The sequence below is a fragment of the Hemiscyllium ocellatum genome, chromosome 22, assembly GCF_020745735.1.
Source record: "Hemiscyllium ocellatum isolate sHemOce1 chromosome 22, sHemOce1.pat.X.cur, whole genome shotgun sequence".
NCBI classification, from domain to species: Eukaryota; Metazoa; Chordata; class Chondrichthyes; order Orectolobiformes; family Hemiscylliidae; genus Hemiscyllium; species Hemiscyllium ocellatum.
Genome location: NC_083422.1, coordinates 12,546,197 through 12,566,342, shown reverse-complemented (window position 1 = coordinate 12,566,342; position 20,146 = coordinate 12,546,197). Strand labels below are relative to the sequence as shown.

The following is a 20,146-nucleotide window of genomic DNA, read 5'->3' as shown; positions in this document are numbered from 1 at the left end:
CAACTCTGTGTAAAATGTAAATCTCTATTCCCTTTGCCTTTGAGAGAATCAAAAATAACTTTCTTAACTAGGAAGACTTTTGACAATGTGGTCAGAATTACAAAAATAACTATTAAACAAAATATTTAACAACAAATGAACAGCTTAATAATGAACAGTACATATACTGTCAAGATAGAAATATTACTAAATGTTTGAAAGGAAAATAATAAATGGTAGCAATCAAGATGCAATGCTACTCTCTTGTTAAAAAAGAAACTTAATATATTCAGTTTCCTTTCAGTTTTTTTTTCTTATCACTGCAAGCGTTCACATAGTCTGACCTTTATATTGTAGGTCTGGCCAAGGAAATAGAGTTGTTGTAGCTTCTGTGATTGGGCATGGTACAGCTTTATTGAATATGCAGAACTCAAATTATCTCTATTTGCTTTTGAACTAATATTTTCCACCACTAAAGGCTTTGGTCCTTGTCAGTAATTACAGCACCTATACTGACAATCCAATCCTGAGACTGACTTGATTAGCTGAAAGGTTACATAAAGCTTCTGTTGCTGCCAGCAAAAAAACATAATATTCCAGTTTCAGCCAACATCCTGTAATCCAAATACAGAGATTGATTCTAATTTAGAAATCCTTCCAGCTCTAGGAGTTCACCATGAGAAAGTAGAGTGAGATCTTGGGAGTTTCGTCATCTCAAGATTTTAGGGCCTGCATAGCTAGGCAAGACTCATTGTGTGGAGTTATGGGGTCACGTGCTCAACAGGCCTGTTGCTATAAAAATGCAAGTATAAACCTCAATTTAAAAAAAAATCCCAACTTTATATTTACCTACTTAGCAGACTCTGGGTTGGAGAATTGGCCTTTAAAGATGGGGGAAGGCAGATACTCTTTCACACAGAGTTTAGGTATTAACATGTGCTTTGAAACACAAGTGGTGAATACACCTCTCAAAGAGAATTAAACATGATCATTGCACCTGGTAATGTCAGGAGAAACTAATCTGCAGTTCAAGGTGGACACTGGGGTGATTTTCTGATTGGCTAAATTAATCCAGCCAACAATATTTGTTAAGACTTTACTTATGCTATCTAGAGGAGAAAGGAATAGATGAAGTGTTCCCCCATCTCTCACAAGGACTTGTTGATGACCTTAATCTCAGTCAGAGACTCCATCACCACCTCTGTGATTGCAGACCAACAGTCCCAACCATGCAAACTAGACAAGTGTAGATTTGACCAATTCAGGTGGTCACAAAGTACACTTATGCTCATGATTCATTGCACGTTCCCAGGTTTGGCACCCACTCTGGAACCCCTTTAACTTTAGGGCCATTTTTAATCAGTGTCAATGCTTTTTATACCTTTTACAACATTATTACAAAAACATGGATAATGGAAATGCAAGCATAAAATTTTGGAACAGAGGCCATTTGCCCTCTTGAGCCTGTTCCACCATTCAATATGATCATAGCTAATCTGTTAGCGTTTTGAACTCCACATTCTCATCACCCCTAATAACATTGATTTTGTTACCAAACAAGAATCTGTTGACTGCTTCCTTAAAAATATTCAGTGACCTCACCTCCTGAGGCAGAGTACCAAAGGTGCACTATGCTGAGAGAGAGAGAAAAAAATCTTCTCCTCTGCCTTAAAAGGGCAGCTCCTAATTTTTAAACTATGACTTACGGAAACCAATGGAAATACTCAACAGGCAGGTGTTTCAATGCCTTCTTTTCCCATTTCTTTTGCCACACTGACAACTTTTTTTTTCTGGGATGTGCAACTTATGTTTTGAAAAACATTGCAAGACATATTTCACAGCAGTCATTTTATGCTATGTACTACATTTATTCTGACAATTCATTTCAATTTATCCTGCAAGGTACCAGCAGAGGTTTCCAATCATCAGAAATATTGTTCAACACACTCTGAAATTGCATCAATTTAGAAACCTTCCTATTGGGCCAAAGATCCGTTGAGTTAGAGCAAATAATTCATCTTGAAAAAGTCAACTTTGCACTTTTTTCTTCACTGTAGAACAGTTGGTAATCACTAAACTCCCTCAAACATTGTACATTTTGAGGGTTCCTTGAAAAGTGGCCAATGGTCCTGATTGTAACAAGGTCAACCCACTGGCCATCATAGAATGAGCTCCCTGATTGGGACTGTTAACTTGGTCCAATCTGGGAACCCTGGCTGACATAAAAGTTGAGTGTCAGGGATGTCTGGTTGTGAATGAGACAGTACCACAATCAAGCACTATTCATGTGCAAATAAAGGTTGGCTTGGCAACAGCATACCATTCTGTGTCAAGTTAGTTCACCAACAATGAACTGTTCTTTTCCTGGTCGAGAGTCAATGTATGTTGATAACAGGAAAGGCAGTCCTTGAGTGTTAGCTATGGTTCAATTAGCACTCTTGCCTCTGAATCACAAGGTTACTGGTTCAGGTCCCAATACCTAGGGACTCCATTTGAACTGTAACTGTATTGATTGTAACAAAGTCAGCCAGGTGGGCCTCACAGAATGTGAGTTCCCTGATTGGGGCTGTTAATAAGGTCAAATCAGGGAGCTATGGCTGACAGATACGAACGGGAGTGTCAGACATCCTCACACTCTGACAGCTGACTCTGAAGGAGCTGGATCAGTGTGAAAGACTTTCCATGTGTAAATAAAAGGTAACTTGGCCCCTGTGGAGTTATTTCAGGAATAAACAAAGCCCATGTCCCTATGCAGTACTAAGGGATTGCTGTCCTCTTTGAGGGGTCATCTTTTGAAAGAGTAAAGGGAAGACCCTTTAGGACAGGGATAAGGAGAAACTTCTTCAGCCAGAGAGTGGTGAATCTGTGGAATTCACCACCACAGAAGGCTGAGGAGGTCAGGTCATTGAGTATATTTAGAACGGAGATAGATGGGTTCTTGATTGTAAAGGGGATCAAGGGTTATGGGGAGAAAGCGGGAGAATCGGGTTGAGAAACTTATCACCCATGATTGAATGGTGGAGCACACTAATTGGGCTGAATAGCTTAATTTTTGCTCCTCTGTCTTACAATCTTATTTTAAACCAATGCTATATTTACCTGTTCAGGTGGACGTAAAAATTGTCACGTTACTATTTTGAAAAAGAGGTGATGAGTTATCCATGGTGTCTCAACTAAAACGTAACAATATTCCGAGCAATATTTATCTGTCAATCAGCATTACAAACACTGATTTTCTGGTCATTACTGTATTATTATGATAGTTTGTTGTGGACATATTGGCTGCTTTGTGCCCTCCATCATTTGTGGGCAGCACAGTGGATCAGTAGTTAGCACTGCTGCCTCTCATTGCCAGGGACCTGGGTTTGATTCCAGCCTTGGACAACTGTCTGTGTGGAATTTGTACGTTCTTCCTGTGTCTGTATGGGTTTCCTCTCACAGTCCAAAGATGTGCAGGTTTGGTAAATTGGCTGTGCTAAATTGCCCATAGCATTCCAGTATGTGTAGGTTAGGTGCATTAGTCAGGGGAAATTAGAGTGATGAGGTAGGGAAATGGGTCCGAGTGGGATATTCTTCAGAGTAGGTGTGGACTTGTTGGGCCAAATGGCCTGTTTTCACACTGTAGAGATTCTTTGATTATATCAGTTATACTTTAAGAAGTACTTCTTTGGTTGTAAAGTGCTTTAACATCTTTGGTAGTCATGAAAAGTGCCAAATGAATTTATGACTTTTGTCTTTCTGTAAAATGATCAATGATTCATTATATTCAGAGAGTGATTCACAATTGATAAAAGTGGATTGAGTAATGTATATTAAACTAAAGTGAAGACACTCGAACAATGGAGCAGTGAACAGGAAATTTCATTCTACCCTTTGTCCATGTACACCATTCAAACTATAACTGATCAGCACCCCATCTCCATTTACTTGCCATGGGCCCTTTCCTCAGTGATAGAATTGAATTGGACAGTAACTGATTCAACGGTTGTTTGCAGTTGGAACCTGATTTCATTCATTGACATTGAAAGTGAATGCATTTGTCACTTTTAATCCTTCAAAATGTGTAATCCAGGTCCGATTTGTATATCCACAGGTCTGGTATACAAGTGGTTGAGACACTATCCCTGTACAGAGGTTGGACCAATTCCATTGTGGGGTAATATACGAGATAAAATTTGACAGGAGAAAAATGATAATTATTTGGATGTACGTGGATTATTTAAGGAATTTCAGCATGGATTTGTTAAGGACAAACTGTGTTTCACTAACATGATGAGGGAATTGCTGTTAATGTGCTGTGAGAAAGTGAGGACTGCAGATGCTGGAGATCGATGTGTGTGGTGCTGGAAAAGCACAGCAGGTCAGGCAGCATCTGAGGAGCAGGAGAATTGACATTTTGAGCATAAGCCCTTCATCAGGAATGAGGCTTGTAGGCTGAGAAATAAATGGAGAGGGGCAGGGGGGAGGTTGGGGGAAAATGAGCTGACAAAGTGATAGGTAGATGAAGGTGAGGAAGAAAGCAAGAGGTCGGGTGTTGGAGCAGATACATGAGAAAGGTAATGGGCAGATAGGAGGACGTTGCCAAGTTGGAGGCTTGGGACTGGGATAATGTGGGGTTGTGGGGTGGGGAATGAGGAAACTGTTGAAATCCACATTCATACCGTGTGGTTGCAGGGTCCCAAGGAGGAATATGAGCCGTTCTTCCTCCAGGTGTTGGGTGGTAATGATTTGGTGGTGGAGGAGGCCCAGGACCTGCATGACCTTGACAGAGTTGGAGGGGGAGTTGAAGTGTTCCGCCACAGGATGGTGGGGTTGCTGAGTGCGGGTATCCCAGAGATATTCTCTGAAACAATCCACAAGAAAGCATCCTGCCTCCCCGATGTAGAGGAGACCACATCGGGTGCAACGGACACAGTAGGTGACATTGGGAGAGATACAGGCAAATTTCTGTCAAATATGGAAGGATCCTTTGAGGCATTGGACAGAGGTGAAGGGAGTAGTGTGGGCACAGGTTTTTCAATTCCTGCAGTGGCAGGGGAAGACGCCAGGAGTGGGGTGTGGGCTAGTGGCGGGTGTGGACCTGACGAGGGAGTTAATGTCCTGCACCTGGACTGACTCGTAACAGATCAGCAAGAGATCATCGAGTAAAATGGATAGTAGCAACATTGATGTGAACTTGCCTAATTGGCAGGAAACGGAAGGAGAATGTATCTTTTGACCAAAGGAGGTTTTATCAGAGAGTTCCAAGAAAGCGCATGTTAGGGACTCTAGTTTTCCTGGTATTTATTAATAACCTAGACCTCTGTGGAGGGCATAGTTTCCAAATTTGCAGATGATGTGAAGCTTAGAAATAATACAAACAGTGAAGAGGATAGTGTAGAATTTCAAATGGACAAAGACAAATTCGTGCAATAGGCAGACAAGTGGCAGATGGAATTTAATGGAAAAGATTAACCAACTAGCAGAAGGCAAAGAATTGGATAAAAGGGCCTTTTTCACGATGACAGCAGTAACTAGTGGAATGCCTCAGGGATCCATGTTGGGACCACAACTCATGACATCATGCATTCATGATCTGGATGAAGGAATGCAGAGCATTCTTGCTAAGTTTGCAGATGACACAAAGAAAGTGGAGACATAGATGGTGTTGAAACAGGAAGGCTGCAGAAGGACTTGAACAGGCTATAGGAGTGGGTGAAGAAATGGCAAATGGAATACAATGTGGGAAAGTGAGACATTATGCATTTTGGTAGGCAGAATAGAAATGAAGACTATTTTCTAAATGGGGAAAGACTCCTGAAATATGAAACACAGAGGGACTCGGGATTTCTAGTTCACGATTCCCTTATGGTTAATATGCAGGTTCAGTTGGCAGTTAGGAAGGCAAATGTAATGTTCACATTCATTTCAAGAGAGGTAGAATACAAGAGCAAAGATATACTGCTGAGGGAGTAAAAGGCTCTGGTCAGACCGCATTTGGAATATTGAGATCATGGATGTAGGCTTGCTCACTGAGCTGGAAGGTTCATTTCCAGACGTTTCGTTACCCTACTAGGTAACATCTTCAGTGGGCCTCAGGCGAAGCAATGCTGAAAATTCCTGTTTTCTATTTAGATGTTTGGTTTCTTTGGGTTGGTGATGTCATTTCCTTTGGTGATGTTATTTTCTGTGGTGAAGTTGCTTCTTGTTCCTTTTCTCAGGGGGTGGTAGATGGGGTCTAACTCGATGTGTTTGTTGATAGAGTTCTGGTTGGAATGCCATGCTTTTAGGAATTCTTGTGCGTGTCTCTGTTTGGCTTGTCCTAGCAGTCCACACCAACCCTCCGAAGAGCAACTCACCCAGACGCATTCCCCTATATTTACCCCTTCACCTAACACTACGAGCAATTTAGCATGGCCAATTCACCTGACCTGCACATCTTTGGACTGTGGGAGGACACCGGAGCACCCGGAGGAAACCCATGCAGACAAGGGGAGAATGTGCAAATTCCACACAGACAGTTGCCTGAGGTGGGAATTGAACCCGTGTCTCTAGCATTGTGAGGTAGCAGTGCTAACCACTGTGCCACCATGCCGCCCCAGTGTATTGATAGTGGGGGATGCTATTGAGCAGGTTATATTTATTGGTATTGGAGATGTCAGTGCTCCGCATTTGTGTGGTGCAAATTTTACTTCCCACTTTTAAGCCACTTTAAAGGGTATGAAGAAGTTTTTGATTACTTCATAATCAATTAGTCTGGAACTGCTGAACTTAATGACTTCAGCTGTAGTGAAAATTCTTATGGTCTCTGTTTATAAATAATTTAAACTACATTTGGTACCCTTCATTGACCAGGGTAATAACGTGGTCCATAAGGTCACTAAGATGACAAATTTATTTCCATAAGCAAATAAATTACTTTTGCCATTGAAATTATGTTTCCTCTGCTACACCATGTTCCACTCTCAACCCACTTACTTGCATCACTGGCTGTTAGGGATTAGCATCCTTTCAAAGTTTATTCAATATCATAGCTTTCCAAATTAGACGCAAGAAGTGAAGCCAACTTCATTGAAATTGGTTTGCACCTCTCTGCTGCTTTGGAGGAAGTGTCACAAGAAAAGCAATACCTAATTCCTTTCTGGTACACTAGAGGTCAAAAGCTGATCATTTCACAGGGGATCATTCTAATAATAGCGACAAGGTGGCTTTGATGAAGGTGCATTGAAGTGTTGTACAAGAGGCTTGCAGTTCAATGACAATGATAAACGTTTGAATATGCAGCGAGAAACCAGAAGGCAGATAACTCCAAACCAAAGCATACACTTTCCCCTGGTCAGAGGACATTTCATAGAATCTCTACCGTGTGAAAATAGGTCCTTCGGCGCAACAAGTCCACACCGATCCCTCCAAAGAGTAACCTACCCAGGCAAACTAATGCACCTAACCTACATATCCCTGAATAGTATGGACAGTACTGTTTACAGCTAAGCCAGTTCTTTGTTCTTTCTTTTGTTGTATTTTAACTAGAATGTATGAATAATGTACATTTTGCTTCAAATCTGGTAGTTTGACAACTGAATGGCAGTCAAGTGCCTAACTTAAAATAAGAAAATATTAGGGTCTAATATCCTCTTAATATTTTGAGGGAGTTGAGCCAGGTCCATATCAAGTTGGTAAAACTACAGGGTATTTTCTTGTCACAGGACCATATCTGGAGGCTACAATATCTGACCATGTTCGGCGAAATGCACGACTGCAGACGCTGGAGATTAGAGTCAAGAGCATCATGCTGGAAAAGCACAGCCAGTCAGGCAGCATCTGAGGAGCAGGAAAATCAATGTTTCAGGCAAAAGCCTATCATCGAGAAATTCCTGATGAAGGGCTTTTCCCCAAAATATCCATTTTCCTGATCCTCAGATGCTGCCTGACCTGCTGTACTTTTCCAGCATGACACTCTTAACTCTGACCACGCTAGCCTGGTCCAAGATCTCTACCCAGGTCAATGCATTCTCAATCACTTGGATGAATGACCAGCACTGTAAGAAGAATGCTAATGACCATCTCCACTTCACCAGACATCATCTCTCTGATACATCTGACTTGCTGTATCTCTGCAACTGTATCAAGTCAATACCAAGGATCATGCTCTACCATCCTCACTAATACCTACAATACCATCCCGCACTTGCCCTCATCTACCCCAATGTCCACCACCAGCCTTGCTTGCCTTCTTCTGCCTATGCAGAGCACACCTCCCCACCTACACCAAAAATAACTATCCACTTTTATCTCCTGTATTCTCATTCCAGAAGAAAAACAACTTATGTAGGGGGAGTAAAAGTCAAAATAGTTGCCTGGCATAGAGTCCTACAGCATAGAGACAGGCCCTTTGGCCCAAACTGGTTCATGCTGACAAAAATGTCCATTGACACTACTCCCATTTCCCTGCACTTGGCCCACATCCTTCCAATCCTTTCCTAACCATGCATTTGTCCAAATGCCTTTTAAATGTTGCATTTAGCTCATCAATCCTTATGAAATGACGGCCCTATCTCTGATTATATTGAGTGGCTGAATGTGTCCAAGCTACTGGGCTTTATCAAAAGCTGATCTAGAATTACTGTACCAGAAACCAAGCCCCTTCCGCCCAATCCCACCTGAAGGCTTTGACTTGACATGTCTGCTGACAAACTTGGACAAGAGTACTGCTTTTGTGCCTATGCTAAATGATAAAGCAGTATGGAAATAATATGAAGCTGTTATATCTGGCTGGGGTTGGGGTGGGGGGCAAAGTACAAAAAGGCAAGGCAATGTAATGCATTACAAACATGCTATGAGCATCTGGTGTGAGTAAGCATTATAACAACACACAAACAGGCTAGGGATTCTGGGTAGTCTGGTCTGTAATCTGGGTTTGTGTCCTTGGGTAGACTGTCCTTGTGACAGTATTACATAGTTTATTATGGTATTACATCGATAGCTGCTAGTCCAGCCTGAAGTGCAGCACTGAAATACAGAAGCATCCTGTGAGTGGATCAGAGATGTGCCATGAAGAGCCTTACAGGCTGATACAAGTCAAACGCCAATGTCCATTAATGTGGGGTATGCGTGATAGGTGTCCATGGAAAAGTTGATGCCCAGTGTCTAACATGGAGGCTGTTTGCAGCCAGCTGAAATTGCCAGGTAACTGCTCTGATTTCCAACTCTAAGAATTTCCATTATCTACCTTGATAAGATAGGGTGCTAAATATTAATGAAGTAAGGTAGAGTATTTAGCAAATCATAATCCTCTTTAATTGGCGACCTGCCACTGCCTCGTTTGAAACGTGCCTTGTCACTCAGCAAAAACATAAAAAATTCAGCAAGATGTTCCTGATGTTGAGATAGAACTTGTCAGACTTCTCACCTGACTTTGTCCCCAATCTTACCATAGCTCACATCATTCAGACCCTTACATGATCCCCGCTACTGTTCTTCACCTTGATTCATAAGTGTCTGTCTGTACTACTCCATTCAAGACTTCAAGAGTCATAGAATCACTACAATGTGGAAGCAGGTCATTCAGCCCATCGAGTCAACACCATCCCTCCAAACAGCATCCCACCTAAACTCATCCTCCTACCTTATCCCTGTGACCTTATATATCCCATGGCTAGTCCCTCTAGCCTGCACAACCCTGGACTCTATGGGCAATTTACCACTGGTAATCCACGTAAATTGTACAGTTAATGTACAGGTTAGTTGGATTACCAGTATGGGCAATTTACTACCTAATCCACTTGATCAGCACATCTTTGGACTGTGGGAGGAAACTGGAGCACTTGGAGGAAACCCACGCAGACACAGGGAGAACGTACAAACTCCACACAGTCACCCAAAGGTGGAATTGAACCTGGATCCCTGGCACTGTGAGACAGCAGTGCTAATGACTCAGCCACCATCCCTGCTCTAATCACTTGCTGAAATATATTAATAGAGAGGTATAAAGGCCCAAAAGGGTACATGAAAATTTTCCAAGATCTATCTTCTGATTTTACCAATAACATTTAGCTCCACATTTCTTTTGCAGTTAACTTTTAGTATTTCCTTCAGCTCAGGGCAGGATGGTGGTTAGCACTGCTGCCTCACAGTGCCAGGGACCAGGGTTCAACTCCACCCTGGAGCGACTGTCTGTGTAGAGTTTGTACATTCTCCCTATGTATGTGTGGGTATTCTCTGGGTGGTCTGGTTTCCTCCCACAATCCAAAGATTGTAGGAGGTGGATTGGCCATGCTAAATTGTTTATAGTGACCAGTGATGTGCAGGCTATGTGAAGTAGCCATGGGAAATGCAGGGTTACAGGGATTGGGTAGGGTTTGTGTCTGGCTCGGATGGTCTTCAAAGAATCAATGTGGACTCGATGGGCTGAATGGTCTGCTTCCACAATCTAGGAATTCTATGATTCTACAATATCTTGGAGGACTCTTCAGAAGTTTCTGAATAAAATGATTAGTAGCAAATAATGAAATGACTAAATGGGGAGAAATGGTAAACAGAATAAGACAAAAAATATTAAAGATATTCAAAGAAAGCACTAAGAGGAGAGTAAATAATTCAAAGAAGATTGTACAAATGTATAAAGGGAATACAAGCATTCTAAATATCACTTATAATGTACCCTAAATATAGTTGAATTTAAAAATGAATATCATATTTTACTTCAATTAATTTAAAAATTGAACCTCATAATCCAAAAAAATTACATTTAAATGGTCACTAATTTAATAAAGGTTTCAAACCATTTGTTTTAAAAGCCACACTAATCATTTCCACATTATATGACTGAATTTTCAAGATTTAACTTCCAGCAAAAGTCTCCCTGTTGCTGAGGATGAGACAAAAAAATGAAGGCTATTGTATCCCCAACCACACACCTGCCTAATAAGGTCTGTACAGAGAGTGCAGCCAAGGAATTTTGGAATTCATACTTAACAGATTAATATGCAATTTTTGCCATCTGTTCTTTGAAAGACTGAGCAAGATTCCATGGTTTTATCTAAACTTGCTACATCTACATAATGGCATGAATACTGACACTTAATTAGAAACTGATTTTAGACAGATGAGTCTCCTCATTAATAACTGTGCTGGGTTTACCCACAGTGGTGTTAATTTTATTTTTATCACTCACACATAAGTTGTGCAGATTGAAAATAATAAAGCTTATTGTGTGGTGCTCTACAGGAAAACGAAATGATCCCAGTATGGATGCAACATGGCTCCAATTTTTCAGAATTCCCATTTTAAAATTTAAACTTTGAACAAATAAGGCCAGTTGGCCCAGAGTCAGTTTGGGATTTCTCAGGGAGAAGAAAATACCTCAAGAAAGATGTTTCAAATCACCTATAGTTTGCTGTCTCAAATTTAAATGGGATACAATAGATTGTCTCCTTTCACCATTCTAAAAGCTATACCTGGCAAAAAAACTTAAAGATTGAAAATAGCAAATAGAAAAATAGTTCAAATTGTCTTACCCTGACTTGGCCCACATAGATATTTGCTTCCTCTTCCAATACAGTAAAGTTCTTAAGAAGGATGGTGTCAAAGTTTGGATCATTGTCATTCACGTCAGTAACCACAATATTGACAGTTGTAGTTGAAGTCTAATGAAAAAAATATCTCAGTTGGACAATGCTCATTTTCAACAGGTTACCATTGAAGACACATGTAACTTGTGGGAACAATATATTAATCCTACTACATCTTAGCAATGAGGATAATGATTAGTGATTAATTCCAAAGACAATGAGCAACTATTATTTTTTCTGAAATTGTCAACAAGACAAAGCTGACATCAGCAAAGTGACGTATGAAGTAATTTATAACGCACCTTTAAAAATGTGCAAATACATTTCAACATAATCACAAGCAAAAAAAAACATTTTAACAGAATTAATCAAGGCTTCTTGTGAATTATGTCAAGGTCAAATTATTCAGAGCTGATTGAGATAATGTCTTCTATTTAAAAAGAAAAATACCTACATAAATTTATTATAAAAATATGCATAGATTTGTGGTTCATTAATCACCTCAATGTTGCTCTTAGAGTTTCAATGCATTATAAAAGAGGGATAACTTCCTCTGCTGTTTCTTTCAGCCACTCATCAAATCTGAGAAATCATGGCAAATACTAAAACACTCTTTCAATTTGTCCCCTTTGCTTTGTTAACTTGCCATAAATGTGATTACAAGTTTCTCAAGTTATTTCCTTTTGTAATGAATCCAGCAAGAAATGCACCAGAAGTTTAACTTGGAAAGCATATTACATCTCAGAATATTACAGAAGAAACATCAGAAGACACATTTTGATTAAATCAGATACATTTATCATCAACAAGAACAAATCCTGAAGTGTACCATTTTGGATTTAATGGAAAACAGATCACTGTGGCGAATCCAATTCCTCCTGCCAGAAGTAGATGCATGTCCTCTCCGCTTGGAATTTCCTCCTCATGCCCAGCTGAAATCGGGAACTTTACAGTAGAGTCTTGGCACTCAGCCCTGGATTGTCACAACTAGCATTGCAACAATCAGCAAATGTTTAACATGTTTTATTTGGCAGAAGTAAACACTAGATCGGCCACTCAGCTCCAACTGTTGCCACATAAAATTTTACTGCAGTGAAGGGGCCATTTAGCCCACCTTTTTGGCGCATGATCTACAATTGCAACCCAGCTACTCTGGGTTGAATTTTATGTATTTTGGCTAAATATATGTTGGCAGGAGTCAAAGTGGATTCTCTTGCCGTATCTTAGCAAATTTGCCATACTAATTGCCTACCATGCTCCTGTATGTCCCTCATATCTAATTTCTGCTACACAGGTCATGCACTGAACCCAGAACAACTCACACCACCTTTGAAAGACCAGCATTCTTGTGTCCGTTCCATATTTGAAAGCCCGTGATGCATTCGGGCACCACTGTCTGACTAACTGCTCACATTACTAAGAATCTGTTTTGCTTCTAATATTCCCAACATACGTTCACTGGAATTGTCACCAGTCACCATAAGTATTTTTATCCCTTTGGATAATGCACAACAATAATGGAGAGAAGTTGAGGTGGGCCAAAAGCCGTTGCCATGCATGGACCACGAGAAAAGTTAGAGGGAATGTATATGAGAGGCATGAACTGAAGATACTGCATGCAATAGTGAGAATGGTGGTCAATGTGACTTGGTGAGAGGTGTACACAGTGGCACAGTTTAGAACGAGTATGAGGCAGCAAAGATGTTTGCAATTCCCCTGTGGAGCCAAGAAGGTTATTAACCTTTTTACTGTGTTCTGGGGAATTTCTTCAGACTCATGGATACCGACTTGTAACTTCAGAGTTAGCTACAAGATCTGAGCCAGGATTTCCTCTACCTATCCTGAGAAAAGAGGTTCACCACTCCATCCACCAGCGTGGCCCAAGTCCTTGTCATCAAAACAGGGTGCTAACTTGCCCTCATCAGTCACCTCTGTGAAAACTCCTTACACATTGAAAATGTGAAGAGCCCATTCTAGCGTGCAGCACTCGAACTGGTACACAGCTGGGGTTTAAAGATGCATGATTGGCAAGAAACCCAGAAGGTCCTGATAGCATGAGAATAGCATTGTGCAGGAATGGTGCATACTTAATGAAGTGAACAGCATCCAATTATATGAGATAACGTGCTAAAAGTCATAGAGCGAAACCCTTCATAAAATTCCACAAAGTTGAGCTTTCACAAGATTCTGGGAAAATTCTGCTTAGGCAGTCAGATTCATTGGAGTGGATCAGAGTTGTTTCTTGAGATTCTGCAGAAAAAGGAGTTTGTCAATCTCTGGTGAGCGGTTAATATATTTCTACTCTTATTTTTTAACATGGTGCACAAAATTATGGTAATGTTAAAATATATATTTAAAAAAAACATAATTGTGTAATAGAATTAAAACTGATGAATGATGACAGAACAGGTGATGTGTCAATGCAGCAGCGTATGGAAACTCCTGGATACCATTGTGCAGTAAATGCTTAAAGCGGAAGTGGCTTTGGCTCAGAGGTTACAATTGGCGACTGAGCCACAGACACTGTGAAGTTTCAGGGAGGAGGACAGTTACCAGGAACCATTCATACCACTAAGACACTGCCTTCTGATTTAGTCCGGGTTTCTGGACAAGGGACTAAGACTGCAAGAAAGCAAATTATGGGAGGCCCAGAGATCAGGATTGTAGCAGAGTCTTCCTCTACAATTGTTGAATAGATTTGAGGTTAGCGATGACTAGCAGTTTCATCACTGGACTATTAATCCAGAAACTCAACAAATATTCTGGGGATCTTTGTTCGAATCCCCCTCACAGCAGATGGAATTTGAATTTAATAAAATCTGGAATTAGGAATCTACAGATGACCATGAAACCATTGCTAATTACTGGAAAAGCTCATCTGTCACAGAATGAAAATTTGCTATCGTCGCCTGGTCTGGCCTACAGGTGACTTCAAACCCACAGCAATGTGGCTGACCCTCAACTGTCCTCTGAAATGCCAAAATAAACCATTCAGTTGTATTAGTCGCTACAAGATCTCAAAGAAATTAAACTAGCCAGAACAATTGACTTGACCCAGACACTGGAAACAATGGCACAAACAGCCCTGTTGACCCTGCAAAGTACTCCTTATTAACATCTGGTCATAGACTCGTTAAGTAACAGCTTGACATGGTCATACTCACGGAATCATACTTTACAGACAATGTCCCAGACACCACCATCACCATCACTGAATATGTCTTGTCCCACCAGCAGGACAGACCTATCAGAGATGGTGGCACAGTGGTACAGTCAGGAGGAAGTTGGCCTGGCAGTCCTCAACAATGACTCTGGGCCCCATGAAATCTTATGATTTCAGGTTAAACATGAGCAAAGAAACATCCTGCTGATTATCATGTACCATCTCCCTCAGCTGATGAATCAGCACTCCTTCGTGTTGAACAATACGCTTAGAAAGCACATGGGTGGCAATGATGTAAAATGTGTGCTGGGTGGGAGATTTCAATGTCCAAAACCAAGAGTGGCTCAGCAGCAGCATATTAATTGAACAGATCAGGTCCTAAAGAACATAGCTGCTAGACTAGATCAGTGGCAAGTGATGAGGGAACCAGCAAGAGGGAAAAAAACATACTCAATTTCATTCTTACTAATTTGTTTGCTGCAGGTTATTTGTCCAAAACAGTCTTGGCAAGAGTGACCACCTCACAGTCATTATGGGGACAAACTTCTCCTTTCCATTGAGAATAACCTCCATTATGTTATGTGGCATCATCACCATGCTAAATATGACAGATTTCGAATGGATCTAGCAACTCAAGACTGGCCATCCCAACAATATCAAATTGTACTCCACAACAATCTGCAACTCACGGCTCAGCATATTGCAAAAATAACAAAAAGACAATACTAAAGGCTTTGTTTTTGAATATGTCTAGTATTCTCAGCAAAGTAAATGAATCAACAAAGTACACTGAAGGAAATAAATTGGTCTGATTGCCATTCTGGAGATGTCACTAATTGGGTCCTGATTATTAAGTGATATATAACATTCACGAGGCTAGGTAAAAGTGAAAGCACTGTTAATCAAGGATGACATTGTTACAATGATTAGAGATTAGCAGGAGGCTGGCAGAATACAGCAAGCCAGGCAGGATCAGGACATGGTGAGGTCAACGTTTTGGGTGTAACCCTTCTTCAGGACTGAAACTTTGATTTCTCCACCTCTTGATGCGGTCTGGCTTGCTGTGTTCTTCCAGCCTCCTGCTTGTCTACCTTGGATTCAAGCATCTACAGCATTTTTGTCTCTAATAATGAATACAGGTGGCCATGGTTCACAACATGAGGATTTAGTTCAGGTGGAGATGAGGAAAAGTACAGGAAAGAAGTAGCTAGTTGGTGTGGTCCACAAGCCCCTAACACTAACCACAATGTGAGACAAGGTATACAAAAAGAAACATTGGATCCTTAAGATAAAGGGAGGGTAACAGTCATGAGTGATTATAATCAACATATAAACTTGAATATTATGTTGGCAAAAGTAGCCTAGATGAGGATTTCACAGAATAATTTTAAAGTAGTTTCCTAGAGCAATATGTTCTGGAACTGACCAGAGACTGGGTAATATTAGAATCTATATTGTATATTGGGAAAGGATTATTTAATAGTTAAAAATTTAAAGTTTTCCTTTAAAAAAGCGGTAGCAGACCCGGAAGGCGCGCTAGGTTACCTGGGTAAGGTTTTTTTCTCCCCTTATTTAAAGGCGCAGGCGAGTCACCCGAGGCACTACACGAGTAGTGCCTCCCACCCTTCCACCTCCTCTAACCTAATAATAAGACCAATTGTGACTAGCGGGTAAGTGCTGCATTTTCCTTGTTTGTTTCTTTAGATTTAGTTGGTTTTTGTTTTTTTTTAAGGAAAGCTTACTTTTAGAGGGATGGCAGTGCAGAGAGGGCAATGTTCCTCTTGCAACATGTATGAGGTGAGGGACGCCATCAGCGTCCCTGCTGAGTACACTTGCAAGAAGTGCACCCATCTCCAGCTCCTCCAAACCCGTGTTAGGGAACTGGAGCTGGAGTTGGATGAACTGCGGATCATTCGGGAGGCAGAGGAGGTCATAGATCGGAGCTATAGGCAAGTAGTTACTCCGAAAGTTCAAGATAGATGGGTGACAGTGAGGGGGAGTGGGAGGAGGAAGCCAGTGCAGGGACCCCCTGCGGTCATTCCCCTCAAGAACAAGTATACCGTTTTGGATACTTGTGGGGGGGATGACTTACCAGGGGCAAGCAACGAGGTTCAGGCCTCTGGCACGGAGCCTGGCCCCGTTGCTCAGAAGGGTAGGGTGGAGAAAGGTAGAGCAATTGTTCTTGGGGACTCGATAGTGAGGGGTACAGACAGACGGTTTTGTGGGGGCGACAGGGACTCACGTTTGGTATGTTGCCTCCCAGGTGCAAGGGTACGTGATGTCGCTGATCGTGTTTTCCGGGTCCTTAAGGGGGAGGGGGAGCAGCCCCAGATCGTGGTCCACGTTGGCACCAACGATATAGGTAGGAAGAAGGGTGAGGATGTAAGGCAGGCTTTCAGGGAGCTAGGTTGGAAGCTCAGAGTTAGAACAAACAGAGTTGTAGTCTCTGGTTTGTTACCCGTGCCACGTGATAGAGAGTCGAGGAACAGGGAGAGAGAGCAGTTAAATGCGTGGCTACAGGGATGGTGCAGGAGGGAGGGATTCCGGTTTCTGGATAACTGGGGTCCTTTCTGGGGAAGGTGGGACCTCTATAAAAAGGATGGTCTACACTTGAACCTGAGGGGCACCAGTATCCTTGGGGGGAGGTTTGCTAGTGCTCTTTGGGAGGGTTTAAACTAACTCCGCGGGGGCATGGGAACCAGGACTGTAGCTTTAGGGTACAGGACCTTGAGTGTAGGGAGGTTAGGAATAATGCAGCGATCTCTAAGGAGGGTGCCTGTAACCAGAAAGGTGGATTGAAGTGTGTATACTTCAATGCCAGAAGTATATGGAATAAGGTAGGTGAACTTGCAGCGTGGGTTGGTACCTGGGACTTCGATGTTGTGGCCATTACAGAGACGTGGGTAGAACAGGGACAAGAATGGCTGTTGAACGTTCCAGGGTTCAAATGTTTTAGTAGGATCAGACATGGGGGTAAAAAAGGGGGAGGCGTGGCATTACTTGTCAAAGACAGTATCACAGCAGTGGAATGGACGATGGAAGAGGACTTGCCATCTGAGGTAGTTTGGGCTGAGGTTAGAAATAGGAAAGGTGAGGTCACCCTGTTAGGTGTTTTCTACAGGCCTCCTAATAGTCCTAGAGAAGTAGAGGATAATATTGCGAGGATGATTCAGGAAAAGAGTGAAGGTAGCAGGGTGGTTGTTATGGGGGACTTTAACTTCCAGATATTGACTGGGAGAGCTATAGCTCGAGTTCATTAGATGGGTCGGTGTTTGTACAATGTGTGCAGGAGGGTTTCCTGACACAATATGTCGACAGGCCAACAAGAGGGGAGGCTATATTGGATTTGGTTCTAGGTAATGAACCAGGCCAGGTGTTAGACTTGGAGGTAGGTGAGCACTTCGGGGACAGTGACCACAACTCGGTGACTTTTACTTTAGTGATGGAGAGGGATAATCGTGTGCCGCAGGGCAAGAGCTATAACTGGGGGCAGGGAAATTATGATGCAGTGAGGCATGACTTAGGATGTGTGGATTGGAAAAACAGGCTTCAAGAGAAGAACACTAATGAGATGTGGGGAGTGTTCAAGGAGCAGCTACTGCGTGTCCTCGATAGGTATGTACCAGTCAGGCATGGTGTAAAGGGCCTTGTGAGGCAGCCGTGGTTTAGTAAGGAATTGGAGTCCCTTGTGAAAGGGAAGAAGGCGGCATATGTAAAGATGAGGCGTGAAGGTTCAGTAGGGGCGATTGAGAGTTATAAGGTAGCCAGGAAGGAGCTAAAGAGGGAGCTAAGAGAAGCGAGAAGGGGACATGAAAAGTCTTTAGCTGGTAGGATTAGGGAAAACCCAAAGGCTTTCTATAGGTATGTCAAGAATAAAAGGATGACTAGGGTAGGTATCGGTCCAGTCAAGGATAGTAGTGGGAAGTTGTGTGTGGAGGCGGAGGAGATTGGAGAGACATTAAATCAGTACTTTTCATCAGTATTCACTCAGGAACAGGACACTGTTGCTGATGTGAATATGGAATCACAAATAATTAGAATGGATGCCCTGGAAATATGCAGGGAAGAGGTTTTGGGAATATTGGAAAGGATGAATATAGATAAGTCTCCTGGGCCTGATGGCATTTACCCCAGGATCCTATGGGAAGCTAGGGAGGAGATAGCAGAGCCATTGGCCTGGATTTTTATGTCGTCGTTGTCAACAGGAATAGTACCAGAGGACTGGAGGATGGCGAATGTGGTCCCATTGTTCAAGAAGGGGAGTAGGGATAGCCCTAGCAACTATAGGCCAGTGAGTCTGACTTCAGTGGTGGGCAAAGTCTTAGAGAGAATGGTAAGGGATAAGATTTATGAACATCTGGGTAGGAATAACGTGATCAGGGATAGCCAGCATGGTTTTGTGAAGGGCAGGTCGTGCCTCACAAACCTTATTGAGTTCTTTGAGAAGGTGACCAAGGAAGTGGATGAGGGTAAAGCAGTAGATGTTGTGTATATGGATTTTAGTAAGGCGTTCGATAAGGTTCCCCATGGTAGGCTAATGCTAAAACTTCGGAGGTATGGCATTGAGGATACATTAGAGGTTTGGATTAGGAATTGGCTGGCTGGAAGGAGACAGAGGGTAGTAGTTGATGGATTATGTTCATCTTGGAGCGCAGTTACTAGCGGTGTACCACAAGGATCTGTTTTGGGACCATTGCTTTTTGTTATCTTTATAAATGATCTAGAGGAAGGACTTGAAAGCTGGGTAAGCAAGTTTGCGGATGACACAAAAGTCGGTGGAGTTGTGGATAGTGAGGAAGGAAGTGGTAGGTTACAGCGGGATATAGATAAGTTGCAGAGCTGGGCGGAAATGTGGCAAATGGAATTCAATGTAGCTAAGTGCGAAGTCGTTCACTTTGGTAGGAATAACAAGATGATGGATTACTGGGCTAATGGTAGGCTACTTGGTAGTGTGGATGAGCAGAGGGATCTTGGTGTCCATGTACACAGATCTCTGAAAGTTGCCACCCAGGTAAATAGTGCTGTGAGGAAGGCATATGGTGTACTGGGCTTTATTGGCAGAGGAATTGAGTTCCGGAGTCCTGAGGTCATGTTGCAGTTGTATAAGACTCTGGTGCGGCCTCATCTGGAGTATTGTGTGCAGTTTTGGTCGCCATACTATAGGAAGGATGTGGAAGCTTTAGAACGAGTGCAGAGGAGGTTTACCAGGATGTTGCCTGGAATGGTAGGAAAATCTTATGAGGAAAGGCTGAGGCACTTGGGGCTGTTCTCATTGGAGAAGAGAAGGTTTAGGGGAGATCTGATAGAAGTGTATAAGATGATTAGGGGTTTAGATAGGGTAGATACTAAGAACCTTTTACCGCTAATGGAGTCAGGTGTTACTAGGGGACATAGCTTTAAATTAAGGGGTGGTAGGTATAGGACAGATGTTAGGGGTAGATTCTTCACACAGCGG

The 20,146-nt window shown here is 42.1% G+C and overlaps 1 protein-coding gene across 1 annotated transcript in view; it reads right to left on the bottom strand.

Annotated features, from left to right (window-relative positions):
* The window catches only part of pcdh15b (protocadherin-related 15b), a 642,771-nt gene that overhangs the window by 292,282 nt on the left and 330,343 nt on the right, over positions 1–20,146 (bottom strand). The window contains exon 18 of the mRNA XM_060841768.1: positions 11,475–11,603. Coding sequence (XP_060697751.1) covers positions 11,475–11,603 — 129 coding nt within the window. The remainder of the gene's footprint in view (positions 1–11,474; positions 11,604–20,146) is intronic.